We start from the raw sequence: 24322 nt of genomic DNA, 5'->3' as shown, positions 1-24322 counted from the left end.
ATCGTGCCATCCCAAATAGAACCAAAATGTTCTCATCCAAAAAAAGGAAGCCAATCTGGTGGTCCCCTGCCATAAACAAACTTTACAACAAAAGGAAGAAACTTTTGCAGAAAAGAGGAAAATCCCAGGATGCAAAAAACTCCCTTACTAGCCTCAGTAAGAAACTGAGATGCCTCATAAAATCCTCCAAAGCTAGTTACGAAAATAAAATTGCCAAAGATTCCAAAGACAACCACAAAGCATTCTACAACTATGTCAAGAATCTAAATGGCAATGCTCAGATCTGCTCTGAGCTAAAACAGAATGGCATTAAATATATTGATCCAAAGGATATTGCCAATATCCTGGCAGATCGATTCAGTGCCAACTTCACCTCCCTCTCACCCCCTAAATGTCCCATCTCAATACCGGAAGATTGCCAAATTCCAGTAATAACGGCCACACAGGTACAAAACGCACTCTCTAAAGCCAAGAATACAGCATCCATGGGACCAGATGACATCCCGGGCTGTGTACTACATGAACTACAATATGAACTGGGACCTCAGCTAAGTGTCATGTTTAATCATAGCCTCACCTCAGGTTTCGTGCCCACTGAGTGGCGCAGAGCTACAGTTATCCCAATCCACAAGGGGGGATCCACCTTGGATCCCGGAAACTACCGTCCCATCAGTCTGACAAGTCTTATCTGCAAGGCCATGGAGCGTATTATCATGGAACTTATAAACAAAGACATTGGCAACCTTCAAACACTGGACCCCACCCAGATTGGGTTTGTGAAGGGCCGATCTTGTCTCCTGAACCTGATTGACTTCTTTGAATCAGTCTCCAGAGCCATGGACAAGGGTAAGGTGGTCCACACAGCCTATCTAGACCTTGCCAAGGCCTTTGACACCATCCCCCACTCTGGAATCATAGATAAACTTACTAAGTTGGGCATTAATCCCTATGTCACCCAATGGGTTGCTAAATGGCTTACTGATAGAACCCACACTGTAAAAGTAGCAGACTCCAAATCCAGCTCCAGACAAGTGACAAGTGGAGTACCTCAGGGTTCAGTCCTGGGGCCGCTCTTGTTTGGAATCTACTTCTCTGAAGTACAGATCAACACTAAGGGACTCTGGCTAACAAAGTTTGCAGATGACTGCAAACTGGGAGCCATTATTGAATCCCCAAATGATGTGGATACTCTACAAAAGGGCCTTACAGAAACAGATGCTTGGTGCCAGAGCCATGGGCTCAAGCTCAATGCCAAGAAATGTATTGTCATCCCCTTTGGGAAAAAAACATGTATCCATGAATTACCATATAGGTGGCAGTACACTAAACACAGAAAGTGTGATAAGAGACTTAGGGACACAGGTGGACAGTGGTCTCACCTTCGATAACCACATCGCCACAACAGTCAGGAAATCCTTCTATGTGGCACACCTCATCACTAAGGGCTTTTCATCCAGAAAAAAGGAGGTCATTGTCCCACTGTACTCATCCCTCATTAGACCCATTATAGAATACAATGCCCCATTTGGTATGTACCTCTCAAGACATCTGCAACAACTGGAAAGGCCTCAGAAATACCTCACTAAAAGAATCACAGGCCTAAAGCAGATGCCCTACGCTGACCGCCTTAAAAACTCCAGCTATACTCTGTCGCATATCGTCTACTCAGAGGCGATCTCTGCTTAACATACAAGGCCATGTCAAACCCAGAGCTGTTGGACATGCTACACTTAACGAAATCCCAATCCCTCAGAGCTACACGCTTCAGGGATCTAAACCTTGTCATCACAATAAACAAAACATGCTGTAGGGATAGGTTCCTGACCCAGAGACTACCCAGACTCTGGAATAGATTGCCCATACATGTCAAGCAGAGTGCCTCTTTGGACCTCTTCAAGAGGAACCTTGACGATTGGATGGGAGAAAGGAAATTCACCCCAGGGATCACATCAGTCGCCCTGCTAGACAGGGGTCCAGGAAAGTAAATAATGTGGGAAGAAATAGCCAGGGAATTGTTATGGCTAGGCTTGTATAGGCCCTAGGGCTGATAGCCTAGTACCAACCTATGAACCTCTTGGTGGCAACCACCACAACCATGGAATCAACTACCAACTGTTTTGACCAGTTGGGTTGGTCTTTAGGAGTGGACAAAATTTTATCTGGCCTCCAGGGGACAGATTCTATGTTGTCCAGGGCCTTCCAGGACGCTGCACAATAAAAGTCTAATGAGCTCATCCGCAGGTGGGGTCACCCAGGAAGTAGATGGTTGAGCACGGAAAGCCTGCAAGAACACAGATTCCTCCTAAGGGGTGGAGGGCCTTCCAGTCTCCCCTCTGCTTGAGGATCTGCAGAATGTCTCCAAATAAGATGTCTTCTGGGGTTGACCGTGGGGACCCTTCTCCCTCACCATAACTGGTGTCTTCAGTAATGGATTCCTCAAGGGAATCAAGATGCTTCCTCTTGCAAATTTTCTTCCGGGGTGGCTCCCCAGTGAGGTCTTCTGAAGACTACTCCGAAGAAAGGGGTCCCTTCAAGGCCAGGTCTTGCAGCTCCCATGCTCGAGGTCCCATAGGAGGAGGTTGGGACAGCTGCATGCTAGAGGGGGATTCTGGTTCCGATGCCAATGGTGTCAGCTGCGAACCTGTTGGAAGTAAGAACCCTCTCCATCACCTGGAAAGCAGGCCCGCCTGAGGAGGGATGGAAGCCCGGAACAGAGCACGACCTCGGAACCGGGGTCACACCCCACCCTGAATACCCGCCGAGAAGACCGGTAACCTGCCGGGAGAGCACTGGCCGTAGACAGCGTCAAAGAGAAAAAACTGTGCTGAACTAGGTGCCATGGAGCAGAGAGCCCAATCACTACGAGAGTGGACCAGTTCCAAAGGAACTGTGGTACCAAGAGTAATCGGTGCAGACATGAAGCCTCCTCTGTCAGAGGAGAGACAGTATACACTGGAATGGCCATTGGTACCCAAGTCTCCGAGACCTGGGTGGAGGTCGGAGGAGGATAGACAGGAGAATACACCGTGACAGCTTCCATTCCAAGAGGGAGGAAAGACAGTACAGTTGTGTACGCTTACCATAAATGTAGATGTTCGAGTGTATTCACTGTTGCAGTCATTACATTTGGGTTATATGCCTGCAGGTGGCTACCTCAGCCGGCCTGAATATCAAAGTATTGGATTCCTGCGTCGGATGCTGTCTCTTCTTCCATGACGTCAGGTCGTCAGGGGGTATAAAACATGTAGCCAATGCCATTACATCAGATTTTCTTGCCCCAGATGTCAGGTGTCCCCATAATGGAAAGCAATTATATGTTAGATTACACCTCCAACAAAAAGCAAATACACCAGAAAGCTGAAATACACTAAACAAGTAGAAAAGTATAGCCAAGAGAAGTCAGGGGGCTGGAGGGAGGGTAACCAGGACTGCAAAAGTGAATACACTCTAACATCTACATTTATGCTAAGTATACACAACTGTACTATGTTCGGGTTTCTCTGCTGCAGTCGTTACATTTGGGTTGATTCCCAAAGCTAAGGAAGGGAGGAGGAAGTTGGAGAGAATTAGGACCAGCTATTAAGCCCTGCAAAACTGCAGCGGCAAAACCAGCTCTGGATTTAGAAAAAATAGGCATGTGGTAATGCTTGGTGAAGGTATGTACAGAGCTCCAGGTAGCAGCTTCTAGGATGTCCCTGGTAGGGACACCTCTGAGAAAGGCTGTAGAGGTAGATGCAGCCCTGGTGGAATGTGATCTTATCCCCTGTGGGGTAGATTTTTCCATGGTGCTTATAGCAGAAATGAATGCAATGGGCTATCCACTTAGAAATGGTTTGCTTTGAGATGGCCTTCCCCTCTGTCTCTGCAAAAAAGCCAACTAGCAGCTGTCCAAATAAAATCTAAGTTGTATGTGCACGTCCAAAGAGTGCAGTATTCGTTCTCGTTTGTTTTGTGGGATTTAGGAAAAAAGTAGCAAATGAATGGACTGATTAAGGGCCACACTAGACACCACCTTGGGCATAAAGGACAGATTGGTCCTGAGGGACACCCTGTCTGCATGAAAGATGATGACGGGCTCCTCTGCCATGAGGGCCTGTAATTCAGACACACTTTTTGCTGAAGCAATGGCTAGAAGGAAGGCTGTTTTCCAAGAAAGGAATTTCAACTCTGCAGTTGCAGCTGGCTCAAAAGGAGGTAGAGTGAGCTTTTCCAGTACAAAGTTAAGGCCCCTGGCTGGAGTAGGGTCTCGCCTGGGAGGTTTTAAATTTTTGGCCCCTCTGAGGAATTGCTTTAGCAGGGGGTGAGAAGAGGGGTGGGCTCAGTATTATGAAGTGGTGAAATGGCAGAGGCATGAATTTTAGCTGACGAGAAGGAAATGCCCTTGTGGAGCATCTCTGTTAAGTACTGAAGAATATGCGGTAAGCTGGGCACCATTGTGCCCATCCTGAGTCTGGCTCCAGGAACAGTATCTTTTCCGCTTTTCAGCACAGGATTTTCTAGTACTAGGCCTCCTTGCCTTCAGAAGGACGTCTAGCACCTGCTTACTGAGGGATGCTATTGGAGAGCTTAAGGAATTAGCCAGGCTGCAAGGTTCAGGGTTTGAAGCGGAGGGTGCAGAATCTGGCCCTCCTGCTGGGACAGCAGGGTAGGCGTCTGAGGCAGGTGCCATACTTCCAGCAGTGACATACTGCGCAAGAGGGGGTGTACCAGTGTTGGTGTGGCCAGTCTGGTGCAATCAGTATTGTCCTTGGTTTGTCCTGTTTGATCTTTAGCAAAACTTTCGAGAGGAGAGGCAGAGGGGGAAGGCATAAACTGAGAGGCTTTCCCAGGTGAAGGACAGGGAATCCACTTTCCAAGCTTGACTGTGGGAAGTCCTTGTGCAGAATTTGTCCAATTGGTAGTTCTGAGGGGAGGCAAACAGGTCTATCTCTGGAGTCCCCCATTTGCTTCTCAAAAGGCTGAATATCTTTGGTTCCAGTTTCCACGCGTGTGGGTCCATGAGATTTCTACTTAGGTTGTCTGCCAGTGAATTTAGCTTGCCTGGCAGGAATTGAGCTTGTAGGTGAATTTGGCAGCCCAAGGCTGTGTTCCACAGAGCCATGGCTAGTCTACAGAGAGGGTACGAGTGGGTTCCCCCCTGCTTGTTTATGTACCACATAACAGTGGTGTTGTCTGTCTACTAGTAATTGTCCTGGAAGAATGTGGTCCTTGAAGGCTGTCAGGGAATTCTGTACAGCTATTATTTCTTTTCTTTTTGATTTATATGCAGGTGCATTTGACTCTGGTTCCATTTGCCCTGAATGCACTGCCTTGCCAAGTGAGCCCCCCCATGCATAGTCAGATGAGTCTGCTGTTAGGGTTTGGGCGGCAGGGGGTAGAGTGAATGGGAACCCCATGTTGTCGTAGCAGAACTCTGCCCACCAAAGGAACTCTGTCTAAATACAAGGAATGATAGGAATCACTGATTCCAGGCCCTGAGATACCATTGAAGTTTCCTCATATGCAGTCTTGCATATTGAATTAGTAGAATGCAAGAGGCCATGAAACCCAGGGCTTGCAGGATTTTCCTTGCAGATAGCTGGGTCTTTGTGGCCAGTAGTTTGAAGTAGGCTGTCAAACTTGTTTCTCTGGCGTGAGGTAGGCCATCTGGAAAGTTGCATTCAAGCTTTCTCCCAGGAATACAATTTGTTGGGCAGGGTACTTAGATGAGATTTCTTTTCTTTTATGGTACCCAGTGAGGTTAGAAGTTTCTTTACAAATACCAGATGTTGTAGTAGCAAGTCCTGGCTGTCTGCCTGAATTAGACAATCGTCCAGATATGGATATATCTGAATATTTCTTGCCTGGAAAATGCAATGACGGGAGCTAGACACTTTGTGAATACCCTGGGCACAGTAGATAAGCCAAAGGGAAGTGCAGAGAACTCATGGTGCATGGAGCCTTCTCTGAAGCGTAGGTATTTCCTGCAAGATTCCCTTATTGGAATGTGCAGGCAAGCTTCCTTTAAGTCTAAGGTTGCCAACTAGGCATCTTTGCCTAGCATAGGAAGTAGTTGTTGAAGTGTTAGTATTTTGAATTTTGGGATTACCAAAAAGGTGTTTAGAATAGAGAGGTCCAGGATAGGATGCCAGGAGCTGTCTTTCCTGGGTACCACGAAAAGTCGTGAGTAAAAACCTTGTCCCCTTTCTTCTGCTGGGACAGGTTGAATAGCCCTGATACTTAGAAGCGAGACAGCCTGCTGTTGAGCCTCTGCCCACTGATTTGGGGGTAGGTCTGGCCAACTGTTTGGGGTTGGTAAGGTGTGGAAGTGGAATCTGTATCCTTGGAAAACAACATTTAAAAACCTCTTGTCCTCTGGGTAATGAGTTCCCATTTTTTTGCATGCAGTGCAAGTTTTCCCCCTAAGGGAGCAGGCAGTTGAGCAGGGCTTGGAAGGTTTAAGGTCAAGTAATTGTGACCCTTTTCCATGGGGGGTTTCTTACTACTTCCAGCTTTGGAAGTGGGAGCCTCCCACTGCTTAGGTCTGTGAGTACCTTGAGACTGTAGCCTGGGTGGTCTGCTGTTCCTGGGTTTGGACTGAAGGCCTGGAAGAGAAAGGAAAGGACCAACTCTTAGAAGGCCAATGCCTGCTAAATCTAGGAGACTGTACTTGCAGGAAATCTTTTAAGTTTGCATAGATTTATCTTTTTCCTCCATCTTTTTAAGTACTACTACTGGCTTTGTTGCCAAACAGGTGGTCTTGGTTTAAGGGGGCATCCAGTAATTTAGCTTTAACACGATCTGGCAAATTTTGCTCCTTAAGCCAAACATGCCTTCTAAGTATAGACCCCGTGACAGCAGCTCTGCAAGATGCTTCTAAAAAATCAAAACCACATTGCAAAGTATGTTTACCAACTTGTTCAGCTGAATGCATTAAATGCTGCAATTCTTTATTTTCAGCACAGATGGGAATCAACATAATTTTCTGTTTTAGTAGTCCCATAATATGCTTGACATGAAGGCATCATCTACAATGTCCAGGACTGGAGGGATAACTAAAGGCCTGTGTTGAGGGAGGAGTAAGAATTCCCTAAGCCTCTTTTTGGAGTCAGAGTAATATTGGCTTTCCCAACGGAAACACTCCCTAAGAGTGTGCAAAGTTTCACCAAAAGAAAAAACTTCTGGAGGTGAAGCAGAAGGAATGGAACCCTCTGCATCAGAATCCTCATAGGTAGAGAAGGGCAAATCCTGGTAATCAGAAGAAACAAATACCAGAATCCTAATCTGAAGGAAAATCAGTTCTGGGTCTCAAAGGGTGAAGGCTGGCTTCCCCTAATTAAAGTAATAAGGTCTTCAGCCATTCTTATTTGTTTTTTAGGCATATGGGCCTGACTATGCGGTTTGGACGTCTGTTTTCTAGGCGAGGGTTGAGTTTTAGGCCTTGAAGAAGATGGCATCGGTTTGAAATGCAAGTCAATAGGCTCGAATACACCCTCAGAAGCCGGTGCCTGCACAGCGGCTCTGGACCCATCCAAGGTAGAGACATCTGTAGGTTCCATGGTCGAAGAGGCATCTCGCGGCATACCAGACTCCGAATGGGTCTCAGTAGAGGCCTGCGAATACAAAGTAGCGGGTATCAGGGGCTAAGAAAGTGCCTCACTGAGTACGGCGAACTGCCGACTAGCTTAACGGAAGCGGCAGCGGCTTTGGACCTATGCGGTCTGTCTTTATCTTTACGTTTTTTCGAATGTCAGTAGTCGGGTGGCTTACTGAAGCCATTTCTGGATAGTTGAACAGCGCACCGAAATAATTTGCTGCAAAAAGAAACAGACGACGAATAGTCTGACGGTTAAATAAGGCACAAAAATGACAGCGAGGGACGTCATGGTTTGGGCCTATTAAAGAATGCAGTACGAATGAAAATCTTTATGAGGTATTTGCTTTCCACAGGTAATACAATTGTTAACTTTTACTGACATCGGTTAAAAGCAAGAAAAAGGATCCCCAACAGGGTACTTAGAGCTTCGGTTCTGAAACTCGAAAATGAAAATTTCAGCAGTCGGACGACCGGCACTTGCGAACTGCTTCTGCTTCAGGCACCACGCAACAAGAAAAACTGGGGTAATGCTGTCGGCTGCATGTTTTATACCCCTGACGACTTGACGTCATGGAAGAGGAGAAAGCAACCGACGCAGGACCCAAGACTTTGATATTCAGGCCGGCTGAGGGCTACCTGCAGGCAGATAAGCCAAATGTAATGACTGCAACAGTGAAACACGAAGAACATCAAATGTCACAAGAAACATTAAGGTGGTCAACACCCAAAGAGTAAACACACCAGATGTGACCATCAGAGTTGGGCAGTTTACACCCACAGTTATCACACTGCTTGAACCCAAGCATGGCCTTATCCGACAAAACACACTATTACTACCACACAATAACTATAGCTACCAAAACAAGATAAAGGGACAGGAAAAGACTTTTTTTTTTTTTTTTTGGTACAGGTCCAGAAAAGGAGTACCAACAATGGTACTAAGAAATACGAAAAAAGGTAAGAGAAGGGCCTACTAAGTAGGGAAGAGGGAGTAGTACCAACGATGGTATGAAAGAATTATCAAGGTAGTGGGTAGGGTTTAGACAGGAAATATAGAAAAAGAAACGAGAAATAATCTTAGATGAGAAACTGACTAAAGAGACACTAAAACTAGAGATAACCACAAAAAAACAAAAAAAAAAAAAAACTACACTTTGCTTGAGAGAAGGCACGTCTGATAGGGAATGTGGCAAATGAGATCTGAAGAGACTATGAGAGAGGCACTGTGTGTTGGTTGGCGCGAGCTTGGCGGCTGTGTCGGTTTCGAGGACAGAACCGAAGTCCTATCAGTAAGGAATGAAAGATTTACAACATCAGACCATAATTTGTCAGAGCACTTTTGTCTAAAACTAAACAGAACTTCATCAGAAACATCACTGCTGTATACACCTTTTTACCTTGAGTTTTTTTCGTCCACGTCTTCTCATGAGCTGTTAAACCCTAGTGGAGTTATGGCCAAGTCATATCCTGGCTCTAAATAACCCATAGATTACAGACATTAATCTGCCAATTAATCCAATATGCTGCAGTAGACAAAAACGGAAAAGTTTTGCTCCTGTCCAAGTCTATAGATGACGCAAATGCAAACATTAACCCCACTGGTGATATTACCCACCAGAACTGCAATGGCATTAACAGTTCTGAGCATATTCATCTATGGGATCACACCAATTTGGAAAAAAAGTTATGTACTCACCATAACGTTCCATGTTTGTTGTCCATCTCGCCTTCATTCTTGCTGGCTGGGTTTGTAACAGAGTATTGGTTCCGACTCTACCTATAATAAAGCTCGAGAGCTTCTACTGGCTAGAGGCAAAAAAACTTATCCCATCATGCTTAGGGAACATTATGGTGAGTACATAACTTCGTTATGTTATGTTGTCCTATCTCTCCTTCATTCTTGCTGGTTGGGACAGTGTCCCCAGCACCTTTCTTCTTGGGTGGCTTAGGGGAACTAACTTCTCAGAATCGTGAATCCAAGCGGCCCTGTTCCAGGAGGCCAGGTCTACTTTGTAATGAGTGATGAAGGTATGAGGTTTAACCCACGTCGCTGCAGCACAAATTGAATCCATAGGTAGTCTAGCCTGAAAAGCAGCCGAGGCTGCAATGGCTCTTGTTGCGTGACCTTTTATTTTCCCAGGCAATTGTCTACTTTGGGAAGTGTTCGCATAGGTAACGGTATCAGTAAGCCACTTTGACAGAGTGACTTGATATTGTGGCACCCTTCTTTTTATCAGAAAAGGAAACAAACTGTTGATCAGATATTCTGAGTTCTTTTTGTCCTGTCCAGGTAGAAATGTAACTGCCTATGTACATCCAATTGGTGTAGTTTATACTCTGCCATGTTGCCATAATTTGGGAAGAAAACAGGGAGATCAATAGATTGACTGAGGTTTGTCTCTGAGCAAACTTTGGGTAAGAATGACTGAATAGTTCTCAGGGAAACTATCTTTCTGAAAGACCAAGTACGGCGGGCGTACAGCCAATGCTTGGAGTTCTGATAGCCGCCTAGCTGTTGTGATGGCTACCAAAAAACAACAGTTGTGTAAAATCTTACCATAACCATGGTCCTTCTCTTCCATGCTGCAGTATTCTTGTTGTGGGATTTTCCTCCTCAGGTGACCCGCACCATCAGCTCTTATACAAAAGCTTCAGCTTGGCTGTTGCAGCTGCGTGGGACGTCACACGCAAGGCCAGAAACCAGGTATCTTAAATATGACATCTGCACACAAAGACCTCAGAACTTGAAAGCCCAGCAGAAAGAGTATAAGGCCCAGCAGGAGAAGATGCCAGTGATGTCAGGTATAGGGCCCTTAAGTAGTGTTCATAGATTCCCAATGCAGAGTATAGGGTACCAGGAGGCTAAGGGTATGCTGTACTGGGTAAAGAAAATAAGGGGGTTTTGGAGGGAGGGAAGGAATACTGCAACATGGAAGATAAAGACATCTATGGTTATGGTAAGATTTTACACAACTATTCTATGTACTTCTAAGATTGCGGTGGTGGTGCTGCGGTAGCGTTGTCGCCTGACAGTAAGACGTTGTCCTGTTCGATTCTCAGCTACAGCGTCTTCTGTGTGGAGACAAGTGTGAATGGGCGCACCTTCATTGAAGGTTGTGCATCAGGGCCGGCAACTCGGCATGTAAAAACCTATTGCCAATCATTAGCGGACCGGAGTTCCGCTGTGGCGACTCCTAACCGGAAAAAGCCAAAAGACACAACATTCTATGTACTTCTACTTCTATGTTGCACTATTCTTGTTGTGGGAGAGCACCACAGCTTAGTTGGAAGGAAGGGAGCAGGAAGAAGAGGCTGATTCGAAGAATCCCTTTAGGATTGCCCTGACAAATCCTGCTAGTGCTCTGGAGAGATTGTGTAGTTTGTAGTGTTTGGTGAAGGTGTGTATGGTGGACCATGTAGCTGCTTCCAAAATGTATGCAGTGTCCGGACCTCTGAGGAAGGCTTTGGAGGCTGCCATTGCTCTGGTGGGGGGAGCTTTGACTCCTACTGGGAGTTTTTTGCCATGGTGAGAGTAACAGAAGTAAATGGCTTTTCTGATCCAACAGGCAATGGTTTGTTTGGAGACTGCCTTGCCCATGGCCCTGGGGTGGTATGAAATAAAGAGTTGAGTGGAGTTCTTAATGGACTTAGTTTTGTCCAAGTAAAATCTCAAAGTACAATTGTGCACACTTACCATAAATGTAGATGTTCAAGTGTATTCACTGTTGCAGTCATCACACTTGGGTTATCCTGCTAGGGGTAGCCCTCATCGGCCCGAACACCAGAGGCTTAGTATTTCTGCGTCGGTTGCCGTCGCTCCAGGACTGACGTCAGGTCATCAGTGGTATAAAAACAGGCAGCCAACGCCATTACATCAGTTTTTCTTGCCTCAAATGTCAGGAGACCCCAAATAGGGAGCTAAGTTATGGTGGAATAACACCGCCAGTAGAAAGTAAATCCCAACAGTCCTGTAAATAGTGAGGAAGAGAGAGAGACAAGGGGGCTGGAGATTGGGAAACCAGGACTGCAGTGAACACTAACATCTACATTTATGGTAAGTGTACACAACTGTACTATGTTCTTCGTGTTTCACTGTTGCAGTCATCACACTTGGGTTGATTCCCAAAGCTGAAGAACGGGTGGAGGCAGTCAAGAAGAGTTGGGGCTGGCTAGTATGACCTGCAGGACTGCGGTTGCAAAGCCTGCCCTAGATTTGGAAAAGATAGGTAGGTGGTAATGCTTGGTGAAGGTATGAACAGAAGTCCATGCTGCAGCTTCCAGGATGTCCCTGGTAGGGACCCCTCTGAGAAAGGCTGCAGAGGTTGAAATTGCCGTAGTGGAACGTGTTCTTACCCCCTGTGGGGGTGGTTTCCCATGGTGTTTGTAACAGAAATGGATACAGTGTGCTACCCATTTGGAGATGGTTTGTTTTGATATGGCCTTGCCCTCTGTCCCTGGTGACAAGCTGACTAGTAACTGGTCAGATTTCCTAAAGGGCTTAGTCCTAATCCAAGTAGAATCTGAGCTGTCTGTGCACATCAACAGAGTGCAGGATCCTTTCCTCCTCATTTTGAGGTTTAGGGAAAAAGGTGGGCAAATGAATACATTATTTGGGAGCCACACTGGACACCACTTTAGGCATGATAGTTGGGATCGTCCTGAGGAAGACCCTGTCAGCATGAAAAATGATGAAGGGTTCCACAGCCATAAGTGCTTGTAGCTCAGACACGCTTCTAGCTGAAGTGATGGCCAGAAGCAAGGCTGTCTTCCAAGAGTGGAATTTTAACTCTGCTGAAGCTGCAGTCTCAAAAGGGGCGGGGGGGGGTAGCGTGAGCTTTTCAAACACAAAGTGGTCCCAAGCAGGAGTAGGGGCTCTTCTTGGTGGCCTTAAATTGTTAGCCCCTCTCAGGAACTGCTTTATGAGAGGGTGTGAAAAGAGGTGGCTCAGTGCTGTAATGTGCAGATATGGCAGTGGCATGGATTTTAATGGAAGAGAAGGATAGGCCCCTGTGGAGTAGGTCTGCTAGGTAATCCAGGATGAGAGGGTAAGGAGGGTTGTGATGGGTTCAGCTCCTTTAGTCTGGATCCAGGAACAATACCTTTTCCACTTGCCAGCATAGGATTTTCTAGTGCTGGGTCATCTGGCTTCACGTACAACATTCAGGACCTGCTTGCTTAGGCTAGTAATAATCCAGGCTGCCAGGTTCAGGGTCTGCAATTGTGGATGCAAGAACTCTCCCGCCTGCTGAGTCAGGAGAGTTGGAATCTGAGGGAGGTGCCATGGAGGCAAAGCTGACAGACTGCACAGTAATGGGTACCTGTGTTGGCGTGGCCAGTCTAGGGCAATCAGGATTGCCCTTGGTCTTTCCTCCCTTATTTTGAGTAATACGCTGGTAAGAAGAGGTAGAGGGGGAAATGCACAGATTGAGAGGTTTACCCATTGGAAGGATAGGGCGTCCACTTTCAAGGCCTTGCTGTGAGGTTCCCTGGTGCAGAATTTGCTGAGTTGGTGGTTGTGGGGGGGGGAGGCAAATAGGTTTACCTTCGGGGTACCCCATTCCTGGGTCACAAGGCTGAAGGTGTTTGGGTTTGCCACTCGTGTGGGTCTAGGAGACTTCTGCTTAAGTTGTCTGCCAGAGAGTTTTGGTTGACTGGAAGGAATTGAGCTAGCAGGTGAACATGCATGGCTGAGGCAGTGTTCCAAAGGGTCATGGCTAGCCTGCACAGTGGGTAAGAGTGACTTCCCCCCTGCTTGTCGATGTACCGCATTCACTGTGGTTTTGTTGGTTTTGATTAATAGAGGCCCCGGAGAGTGTAGGGATTTGAAAGCTGTCAGAGCGTGCTGAACAGCTAGCATCTCTTTTTGGTTGATGTGCAGATGAATTTGATTTGGCCTCCAGTGGCCCTGAATGCACCTGCAATTCAGGTGTGCAACCCAGGCATAGTCTGATACGTTAGTGGTTAGGGTCTGGGCGGCGTGGGGTTGTGAAAAGGAAAGTCCCTTGTTGTGGTTGCATGCTGCTGCCCACCAAATAAATCTTTCCTTAAACAAGGTATCATAAGTATAACAGTTTCCAGGTCCTGAGAATGTTGACAACAAAGGCTTTTTAAGTACCACGGAAGTTTCCTCATATACAGTTTGGCATATGGAATTAGTAGAATGCAGGAGGCCATGAACCCTAGAGCTTGCAGGATTTGCCTTGCAGATAACTGGGCTCTAGTGGCCAGTTGAGAGAAGTAGTCAGGCTTGTTTTTCTGGAGTAAGGAATGCCACCTGGGATGCTGTGTCCAGGCTTGCTCCCAGGAATACAATTTTTTGACTGGGGACTAGTTTGGATTGCTTTTTGTTGATAGTGTACCCCAGTGAGGTTAGTAGGTCCTTTACAAATGTCAGGTGCTGCAACAGCTTTTCCTGACTGTCTGCCTGAATCAGGCAATTATCAAAGTATGGGTAAATTTGAATATTTCTTTGTCTGCAACAAGCAATGGCCGGAGCTAGGCATTTTGTGAAAACTCTGGGAGCAGTGGATAAGCCAAAGGGAAGTCCAGAGAACTATTAATGCATAGATCCTGCCGTGAAATGTAGATATTTCCTGCAAGAATCTCTGACTGGGACATGCAGATAGGCCTCTTTTAGGTCTAGGGTGGTTAACCAGGCATCTTTGGACAGCACAGGGAGAAGTTGCTGTATGGTGAGCATTTTGAATTTTGGTACCACCAGGAAGGTGTTTAGAATGGATAGATCTAAGATTGGATGCCAGGTGCCCTCTTTTCTGGGTACCAGGAAAAGTCTGGAATATAAACCTTGACCTATCTGTTCTGCAGGAACAGGCTGAAATGCTCTCATGGAGAGCAGGGAACGAACTTGGGTTTGTGCCTCTGCCCACTGGCTTGGAGGAAGATAGTACAGTTGTGTACACTTACCATAAATGTAGATGTTCGAGAGTATTCACTTTTGCAGTCATCACATTTGGGTTATCTGCCTGCAGGTAGCCCTCAGCCGGCCTGAATACCAGAGTCTTGGATTCCTGCATCGGATGCAGTCTCTTCTTCTGTGACATCAGGTCGTCAGGGGGTATAAAACATGCAGTCGCCATTACATCAGTTTTTCTTGCCTCAGATGACAGGTGCCCCCCCACAATAGGAAGCAATTATATGTTACGGTACACCTCCATCAAAAAGCAAATACACCAGAAAGCTTAAATACACCAAACAAGGAAAGGTAGAGCCAAGAGAAGTCAGGGGGCTGGAGGGAGGGTAACCAGGACTGCAACAATGAATACACTCGAACATCTACATTTATGGTAAGTGTACACAACTGTACTATGTTCTTCGTTTCATTGTTGCAATCACATTTCGGTAGATTCCCAAAGCTAAGGAAGGGAGGAAGAAGTAAGAGAGCATTAGGGCCAGTTATTAAGCCCTGCAAGACTGCAGTGGCAAAACCAGCTCTGGACTTAGAAAAAAAAAGGCATGTGGTAATGCTTGGTGAATGTACAAAGCTCCAGGTAGCAGCTTCTAGGATGTCCCTGGTAGGGACTCCTCTGAGAAAGGCTGTACAGGTAGATGCAGCCTTGGTGGAATGTGATCTTATCCCCTGTGGGGTAAATTTTCCATGGTGCTTATAGCAGAAATGAATGCAATGGGCTATCCATTTAGAAATGGTTTGCTTTGAAAAGGCCTTCCCCTCTGCACCTGCAGCAAAGCCTACTAGCAGCTGTTCAGATTTTCTGAGAGGCTTAGTCCTGTCCAAATAAAATCTAAGTTGTCTGTGCACATCCAAAGAGTGCAGCGTTCGTTCTCCTTTGTTTTGTGGATTCGGGAAAAAGGTAGGCAAATGAATGGACTGATTTAGGGCCACACTAGACACCACCTTGGGCATAAAGGAAGGACTGGTCCTGAGGGAAACCCTGTCTGCATGGAAGATAATTGAAGGGCTCCACTGCCATGAGGGCCTGTAATTCAGACACTCTTCTTGCTGAAGTGATGGCTAGAAGGAAGGCTGTTTTCCAATAAAGGAATTTCAACTCTGCAGTTGCAGCTGGCTCAAAAGGAGGGAGAGTGAGCTTTTCCAATACAAAGTTAAGGTCCCAGGGCTGGAGTAGGGGCTCTTCTGGGGGGGGGGGGGTCTTAAATTTTTGGCCCCTCTGAGGAATTGCTTTAGCAGGTTGTGAGAGAAGAGGGGTGGTTCAGTATTATAATGTGCTGAAATGGCAGAGGCATGAATTTTAATTGATGAGAGGGATGGGCCCTTGTGGATCATTTCTGTTAAATACTGAAGTATATGAGCTAAGCTGGGCACCGTTGTGCCCATCCCGAGTCTGGTTCCAGGAACAGTATCTCTTCCACTTTTCAGCATAGAATTTTCTAGTACTAGGTCTCCTTGCCTCCAGAATGACATCTAGGCACCTGCTTACTGAGGGATGCTATTGGAGAGCTCAAGGAATTAGCCAGGCTGCAAGGTTCAGGGTTTGAAGCTGAGGGTGCAGAATCTGGCCCGCCTGCTGGGATAGCAGAGAAGTGGGTCTGAGGCAGGTGCAATGGTTCCAGCAATGTCATACTGCGCAAGAGGGGGTACACCAGTGCTGGCATGGCCAGTCTGGTGCAATCAGTATTGTCCTTGACTTGTCCTGTTTGATCTTTAGCAGAACCTTCAAGAGGAGAGGCAGAGGGGGAAAGGCATAAACCGAGAGGCTTTCCCTGGTAAAGGACAGGGCGTCCACTTTCCAAGCTTGACTGTGGGAAGTCCTTCTGCAGAATTTGTCCAATTGGTAGTTTGGAGGGGAGACAAACAGGTCTATTGTTCCTCAAGAGTTTTAATACCTTTGGCTCCAGTTTCCGTTCTGGTGGGTCCATGAGATTTCTGCTTAGGTCGGCTGCCAGAGAATTTAGCTTGCCTGGCAGGAATTGAGCCTGTAGGTGCACTTGTTGGCTCAAGGCTGTGTTCCACAAAAGATTACTGAATGATGCAAAAATAGTTAAATATCCCAAAGTACAGAGAAACCACAATGAAGTTCCTGATGGTGTCAAATGATATCAGAGATAAATGACAGAAAGCAGGGTATTATGGGTAGAGAGAGTGGAGGTCCAGGGCTGAAGCCTTTTGGAATGGCTGGTCTTGGATCAGAGTCTATCTAAAAATCCACAGCTTGAAGCGGGACAGAAACATCAGATCACTATCAGTTCTAGCCCTAGTGTCAGAGACAGGCTGACAGTTTTTCTCACCAAGTAATGTTCCCCAGTTCATCAGCCCCGTTAAGTACATTGGTCCCAGCTTTCACTTCCCCCTCCCACCAAGTGAAAATCCTTCACCTGCCTTTTCCCCAGTCAAGAACAAATGGGGTTCTCCCCGATCTGCACTGGGCTTTTTTACAGCTGCAGAGGATGTGGCTATCCCAGCCTTTAATGGCTGCTACTGCTACACCAACAGAACAGGAGAGAAAAGAGAAGACAGGATGTCTGAGGAAAAACTACTGGTCACAGCAGAGATGGCCACCAGTGAACGTTTTTTGCTTTTGTTTGTTAGGAAGGCAATACTGAGAAAACAAATTGTTGCTCCACTGGTAACCTTAGGAGAAAAAAGCAATAATTGGTAATATAGCCTGGAGGTCTTGATAAGTACAAGAATGAAGGTAATAAAGCCTTCAGAGGCAGGTTTAACACTGACACTACCTCAACAAACACAATACCCCTTCCCTAACACTCAAAGTAATAAAGGTTTTATTCATAAAAAAACTTCAGAAGTTGTTTATTCAAGCACTGAGAACATGTACCATGCATTAAACATGTCCAGTGCTACAATTCCAAAAGCCCATGCGAACATGCACAACCCCCCCCCCCCACGCTTGAAATTTTAACCCAAACCCAAGAATTCCAGAAAATGTATAGAATTATATAGAAAGCTTTCCCCAATGGGGGACTTATCTGCTTTTAGTTCTGAAGGCAGCAGCTGATTGACAGGTGTACGGTTAGATAAAGCACTTACTTTGGCAGTAAAAAAAAGCTGTGAAGGGTTTGGTAATCCTCCAACTTTTCGTATGGTCACTTCTCACTCTCCTGGCAGGAAGATTCCAGGGAAGATGTCCAAAGCTTTTGGAAGCTGTCTGGTGCACAGTAAGTAAACCCATATAGCTTAGGCTACTGCAACAGTGATTCACTATGAAAATCTCCAAGATCGAGGTAACACTTGCAGTTTTTGACACTGGTTTGCCTTAATGTCAGCAACTGCTTTCTGGGATAAAGCATGATTCAGGTTCAAGTCCAGATGGACAGCCAGCTTGCAAAATAAGAGCAAATGCCTCCATGTTTGCTTATATACCACATCACTGTGATGCTTTCACTGTTCTTAGGCTGCCTGACAGTCACCCTGAAAGCCCTTATGATCAAATAAAAGTTCCTCTACTTCAGACATGTGCTCGCATGGCATGGCCCTACTCCAGTTCCCTTAGACCTTTTGCCCCCAAATTTTTCATAAGCTTCTCAACAGTGAGACCCAATGAACTATCAACTAGCCCTTCTCTACCACTTTTTATTTGGGTGGCCGGAATACCCAAAGGTTCAGAAATTTCAAGAACCATGAACAAAATTTTGGACAGGAAGACATTCATTACAGATGCCTGCAACCAGTATTCAACCTGCATATATCAGAAACCTCCTATGAAGCATGAGTGACCGCTGAAGGTAAGCTTTCAGTGTTGGGTTTCTGGAGTGGGAGAGGAGGTGAAGAAAGAAAGGCAGGTATTCTGCAGAATTAAGGCAGGGACAGCATATGCATGAGGCATAACTTTTCTGGGTCTGATACATACAGGCCTTTAGTGGGACTGGTTGAGTTAACCAAGGCCCCTCACTCTGCTTTTTGTGACTAATTGAGAGCTTTTCACATTGCATCATCTTCCTGATCTTCAGGTTTGCAGGCCAGTACTTTAGAGTTTTCAGTCGGGTATGACAAGTCCATACCAAGGTTTCAAGATTCTAGCCCAGGTAGGTCTTGATGTCCCTAACTCTACTTACCATGATCTTTTTCCTAAAGTCTGTATTACTGCTTGCAAGAGGACTCTCTGTTTTCCTCTCAAACAGGCACCAAAAGTGAAAAACATTTGGCAGAATTTACCCTCCACATTTGTTTGATGGCTTGTCAGGAATATTAGACAGCCAACATAATTATTCTGCCAATGCAAGATTAAGTGCAACAGGATTTCCAAACTGTGCACTTAATCTCTGGAAGTTATCTAGAGGGGACAAGCATGCATGAGCAATTGCTTCTTGGGGCAGACTGAGGAAATGAATTAATGTCAACAGGTTTACTATCAAACGACTGAATCCCAAAACGACTGAATCCCAAAACGACTGAATCCCAAAACGACTGAATCCCAAAACGACTGAATCCCAAAACGACTGAATCCCAAAACGACTGAATCCCAAAACGACTGAATCCCAAAACGACTGAATCCCAAAACGACTGAATGATGGAATTTGCCCCTTCTCTGCGATCTTGGAGTTGGTATATATAGTTAGGGGGTGTGGGGGGGGGGGTGCAGCCCACACGAGGGGAGCTTGCCTCTTACATTAAAAAGGTATTTAATATTTTGAATTTTCAGTCTTTTGATTTTCAGTCATTTGATAGTAAACCATGTCAACAGCAACTTTTCCATTTTTAGGATACACCCTGGACCAATACTTTAAGTGGAAGAGGATTTTAATAAGCTGGGGGCACCTGGAAAAAAAAAACTCCAAGTCAGACTAGAAGACTGGGTATTCATATTCATCTGTCTTCTCTCGGTTATGGATTTATACTGCAACAGTAATCTCTCATGATGAACGCTAGACGCACATCACTAAGATCCAGAAAGGGAATGAGAACTTCCAACTAATTATGAAGCAAAGAGACAGTAAAATCCTTAGTTACATGGCAAAGGAGAGAAAGTCTCTACAGTCCCATGGAGAAAGCAAAGTCTGTGTATGCACCACAAGCTCTGCAAAGGCTGCTTTGACCCTTAAGTGGAGCTTTCTGCGAGATCAGTTCTACGATAGGGCAGACTGTGATCATAGCTGGCAACCACAGGTCTTTATGATGATCTTCCAAAGGCGCAGCAAACTCAAAGAAAGCCACCCCCACAATGGAAGGTCCTGGGCTGTAGACAACATTTTGACTGATGGGGCAAAGTTGTCACTCCCTTGGGAGCACTGGTCTAAATGCAAACGGGGTGGGGGCGAGGGGGAGGGATTTGAGAACCTTTCTGAGATTAGTACAGAACTGTTGCTTTCTACCTACAGAGTTAGACCAGCATGAAAGATGCTGCCCTAGCTACAGCATCAGTACAACCAAAATTAGAGGTTCATTTATGGTAGCTCACTGAAGCACTAAAGAAATTGGTGACAGGGTGTTTATAATCTTTTATATATTTAACCTGTTAATCATGTTAACCAAGTACCTCCATTAAGCAAAGTCTTTTCAGGGATGACCCTTGAACACAATATAGTCTAGCAACTTGCTCAGAGTTGCACAGTAACAAAAAGGAGACTGAGGGAATTAAACCCTCAACTACAGGCTACAGCTCATTAAAAGCTCATATTCTTAGCCTACACTAAAAATCCAAACTTAAGCATAGACTCAAAAGGCTGAAAGACTACTTCATGGCCTGATCCCCTACGGAAGGCTCAAACATGGAAATGGGAGACAAACAGTTGAGGGATCAAACCCCCAAAACATCAGACAGAAGACTGATGTCTACCATGACCTCAAAGCTATAGAATCCTAACTAGGGTCTAAAAAAAGCAAACTGCAATGCTCTCTGGGATGTATACTGGACTAAAAACATAACGCACTAATCAGCTGTAAGATACTTATATAAGATTTTGTTGGACTCAGCTGAAAACTTGTGGACACCAGCCTTTGTCGGAGTTGAGGGAGCACCCATTGGTTGTTCAAACATCACAGAAATGGCATCACTGGGCACAAAAAAACAAAAAAAAAAAACACAAACATGATAACCCCAAAGCTGCTACTCCTTCCCAAATAGTCAATGGCGTATCTCAGCAGAGGTCAGAATGGGGTCCTACATGCCATTATGGGACATTATGAGGGATGTTTCAAAGAGCATGTCATGGGGAGCAGAAGGTGAAACGTCTCAATATCTTGTATATCTTTGTGACAATGGCCTCTTAGTACCTTGAACCTCCATCCCAGGATATGAAGGGAAAACCTCTGACTACTGTAGCACAATATGAGGGGGAAGTACAGCTGACAAGCAGCAGGTTGAGTAGGAAACAAATTGAGTGTGCACAGGCTCTCAGTCACACCAGCGAGGATGGAGGTAGTCTACATTGGACTTGGCACTGTCATTAGGCTATGCTTCCTAAGAGTATGGTTCCTGGTCCTGCAAGGGCATGGTCCTAATGCATGAATGACAGCCACCAAACACTGAGGGTTTGACCTGAAAGCCATGATCTACTGGTAAATGAGGCCTGGGAGGACTCTTCTCACTATAGGCAGTCAAGCCAAGCTGGAGAGAAGAGGATTATGGCACAGCAAAGTCCTAGTTTTGAAAAGCAACTGTTAAAGGCAGGGACTTCTCACTGGGAGCAGGTTTTTCAAATGAAAGACAGGAGAGTATTACCCAAGACACCTTTCCACAGTGGTTTCATCAAACATCCAGTGTGGAGGAACAATGACGACAAACTTGATTCCGGATTAGCTGTAGGAAAGATCAAGACATGCCTAGGTTTGTGAAGCCATCTCCGGGATGAACCTAGATAAGGTTGTGAGACTCACAGACTCTACCTCCTCCTTCAGCAGCCTGAGGCTGAGCTCGTGAAATTCCAAACACCAAGACCAGGAATTCAACTAACCACACCTTTCAAGGCATCACAAGTACATGAAGTTTTCCTCTCCTGTGCTTTAGGGTGACTGTGTTGAAAAGTTAATAATTAGAGCAGTGCTTTACTGTGTGCTCCTCCCCAAAGTGCTACGCCACATACCCTAGTGGCTTAAATTTCTTAAGCACTAAATGTGGGAACTTTTCCAAGTACATTATAACAGAGATCTGAACACAAGCTGCACACAAGAACTGGAAGGTGTAGGGGGGATAGGCACACACTCAATGCAGCATCACAAGATGCACATACCCAAAAGTTTAGGGGCTTGAAAGAAAAACAGCTGAACCAATGACAGCACTGAAGGATAATCTTGTCACATACCCACTAAGAAGGGTCCCTGACATCATCTTGATAAACATGCAAGTTTTAAAAAGCTTTCCTCCAAAATGTGAAATTATACCTCAACACTTCCATTGAATTTTAACACACATTTCCTAAATATTTCTATAATATGCTATACTGATTAAAAAGTGCTCACTAATGCTAATCTGATACACTAACTTTCTAACTGCATTACTTCACTCCAGTATTACAAAAAAAAAAAAAAAAAAAAGGATTCAATGGTTAACGTGTTAACTGCACACCAAGACTCTTCAATCTCTAAAACTGGAACTTATTTCAAGTTCTTTCCCTGCCATTACCTGACAACATTGCAGTAATAGAGAGGATCTCATTGGAACAGTTGTAATCACAACTTGCAATAACCATCTTGGCAAGTTGTGGATCCAGCGGAAACTCTGCCATCATGGATCCCAGTTCAGTTAAATCTCCATCATCATTTAATGCAGACAAGTAATTTAGAAGCTCTAGGGCTCTCATCAATGTTTCAGGAGCTAAAAAGAAAATATGATTGCTTCATTTAATGAGGATTTCAAGGCAAAGTGCAAGCCAATAGTATAATGGCCTCAATAAACCAAAAAAAGAAAACGGGCACAACCACATTGCAAACAAAACACCAAGTATATACATTTAAACAAAACATCTGCCTTGCATCACTTTAGTATTGTTTTCAAGACGCACACAGTGAATTGACTACTACTCTGCATTTAATCTGATGTCCAAAAAAGGCAATGCTAGTTATTTCATGTGCAAAGCACTATTTGACTTGCCTAGGCCTCATGCAAAACAGGCCTAGATTTCCATAGGCATGCTGGCCTCAACTTCTGAGAAATCTTAATACAAAAACCTTTCCTTACTGCATCTTAAGTTGGAAGCTGACTGGGCACATCTCTTAACCCTGTTTAAGCAAGAAATCTGGACACAGCCAAAAATAATGGGGGAACAAAGGCCCCAAAATAGGGACACTTTTTAAATATTGCTCTTCCAAACTTAGAAAGTTGACAGAATAACAGGTTTTGTATTAGTGTGAAGTTTCTGAAGGACATTAAGTCTGAAAATCAAACGTCTGTAATTTTCTGACTTCCATCCTCAGTGCTTTGCCAGTGTTTTTCCAGCAAATTACAATTTTGTGAGAAATGGAGCAAAATAAGAGTCAAAAATCTGGAAATTCTGCAAAAATCTGGACAGTTGAGAGCTATGACTGGGCATAATCAAATTTCAACAGGGGAAATATATAATAATCTGATGTTGTAGATAGAAAATCTGCACTAAAGTTTATTTCTAGTAAGCTGAGCTGGGACTCAATACTCCGCAGGTTTGGACACAACCACTCTAATGACCATCTCAAAATACTCCAAAAAGGTCATAATAAACCCAAATAATTCAAATCTGCTTGTACTGTAAAGTCTTAATGCTTAGAAATCTTTAAAACATGCTGAAGAGGATAAACCAGTATCTTAATTTCACATCTGTGCATTTCACCAGTCTTTTTTAAACCAGTATTTTTTTTATTTTTTTTATTTTGCAATGTCTTTCACATAAAGCATGCCACCAAGATCTCAACTGTTTGGTGCTATATGGAAGTAAAGTACGTTGTGACACCTTCCATCTATTGAATCTCTGGTAATGGAAAAACAGAAATCTGTCATGCACAGATGCATGGATTTTAAAATGGACTATTTCTGTCTGTCTTTCTGCAATGAATTCTAAACAAAATATAAAGTTTACATAAAATACAAAATAGTATTTTATGTAAACTTTATATTTTGTTTAGAAGTCATTGTAGAAAGAGACAGAAATAGTGCATTTTAAAATCCATGCATGCGGTGGTGGTGCTGCGGTAGTGTTGTCTCCTCACAGTAAGACATTATCCTGTTCGATTTTCAGCTAGAGCATCTTGTGTGTGGAGACATGCATGAATGGGCGCACCTTCGTTGAAGGTTGTTGCCAGGGCCGGCAACTCGGCACGTAAAAATCTACTGCCAATCATTAGTGGACTGGAGTTGCGCTACGGCGACCCCTAACCGGGAAAAGCCAAAAGACACAACAACATAAAATACAAAATAGTCATGCTTTCTAGGTATTCATGCCTTCTTTATACAAAGGAACAAATTTCCTGCTTTGTCATACTTTCATCATGCCCTTCCTAAAATATTGTGACATATTTACAAACATCCTTAGATGGTGCTCCTAGCTTGACAAGCAAAGAGAAGTACAGCTGTGTAAGAATTCATGACAAAATGCACTTACGAAGGTGATTTAACAAATATAGACATTTCATGTGTGATCACTGCTGAAACCATAACACAATGATCTTTGTTGCTGGCTGAGTCAGACATCTGGCCAGCTTTCAGAGCCAAAAACTCTTTGGCAGTGACTAGGCTGCCAATCCCTTCCCTCTGGCATCTCTATGTGAGTGGTATTCAAGTGTCATCTGCCCATACAATCCCTCGCTCTTTCTTACTCTCAAGAAAAGAAGAGTCATGTAAAAGCAAGGGTCTGCAGGGAGGAACAAGCGTACCCATGCCATGC

The 24322-nt window shown here is 44.8% G+C and overlaps 1 protein-coding gene across 1 annotated transcript in view; it reads right to left on the bottom strand.

The window, feature by feature from the left end:
• Nucleotides 1–24322, bottom strand: part of DHX15 (DEAH-box helicase 15) — a 1215680-nt gene that overhangs the window by 281397 nt on the left and 909961 nt on the right. The window contains exon 15 of the mRNA XM_044062183.1: nucleotides 22093–22284. Within this exon, the coding sequence (XP_043918118.1) occupies nucleotides 22093–22284 (192 nt within the window). The remainder of the gene's footprint in view (nucleotides 1–22092; nucleotides 22285–24322) is intronic.

Source organism: Protopterus annectens, chromosome 2.part1, assembly GCF_019279795.1.
Source record: "Protopterus annectens isolate FY-2018-M chromosome 2.part1, PAN1.0, whole genome shotgun sequence".
Classification (NCBI taxonomy): Eukaryota; Metazoa; Chordata; order Ceratodontiformes; family Protopteridae; genus Protopterus; species Protopterus annectens.
Note: the sequence above shows the minus strand (reverse complement) of the source record. Positions and strands in the feature narration are given on the sequence as shown.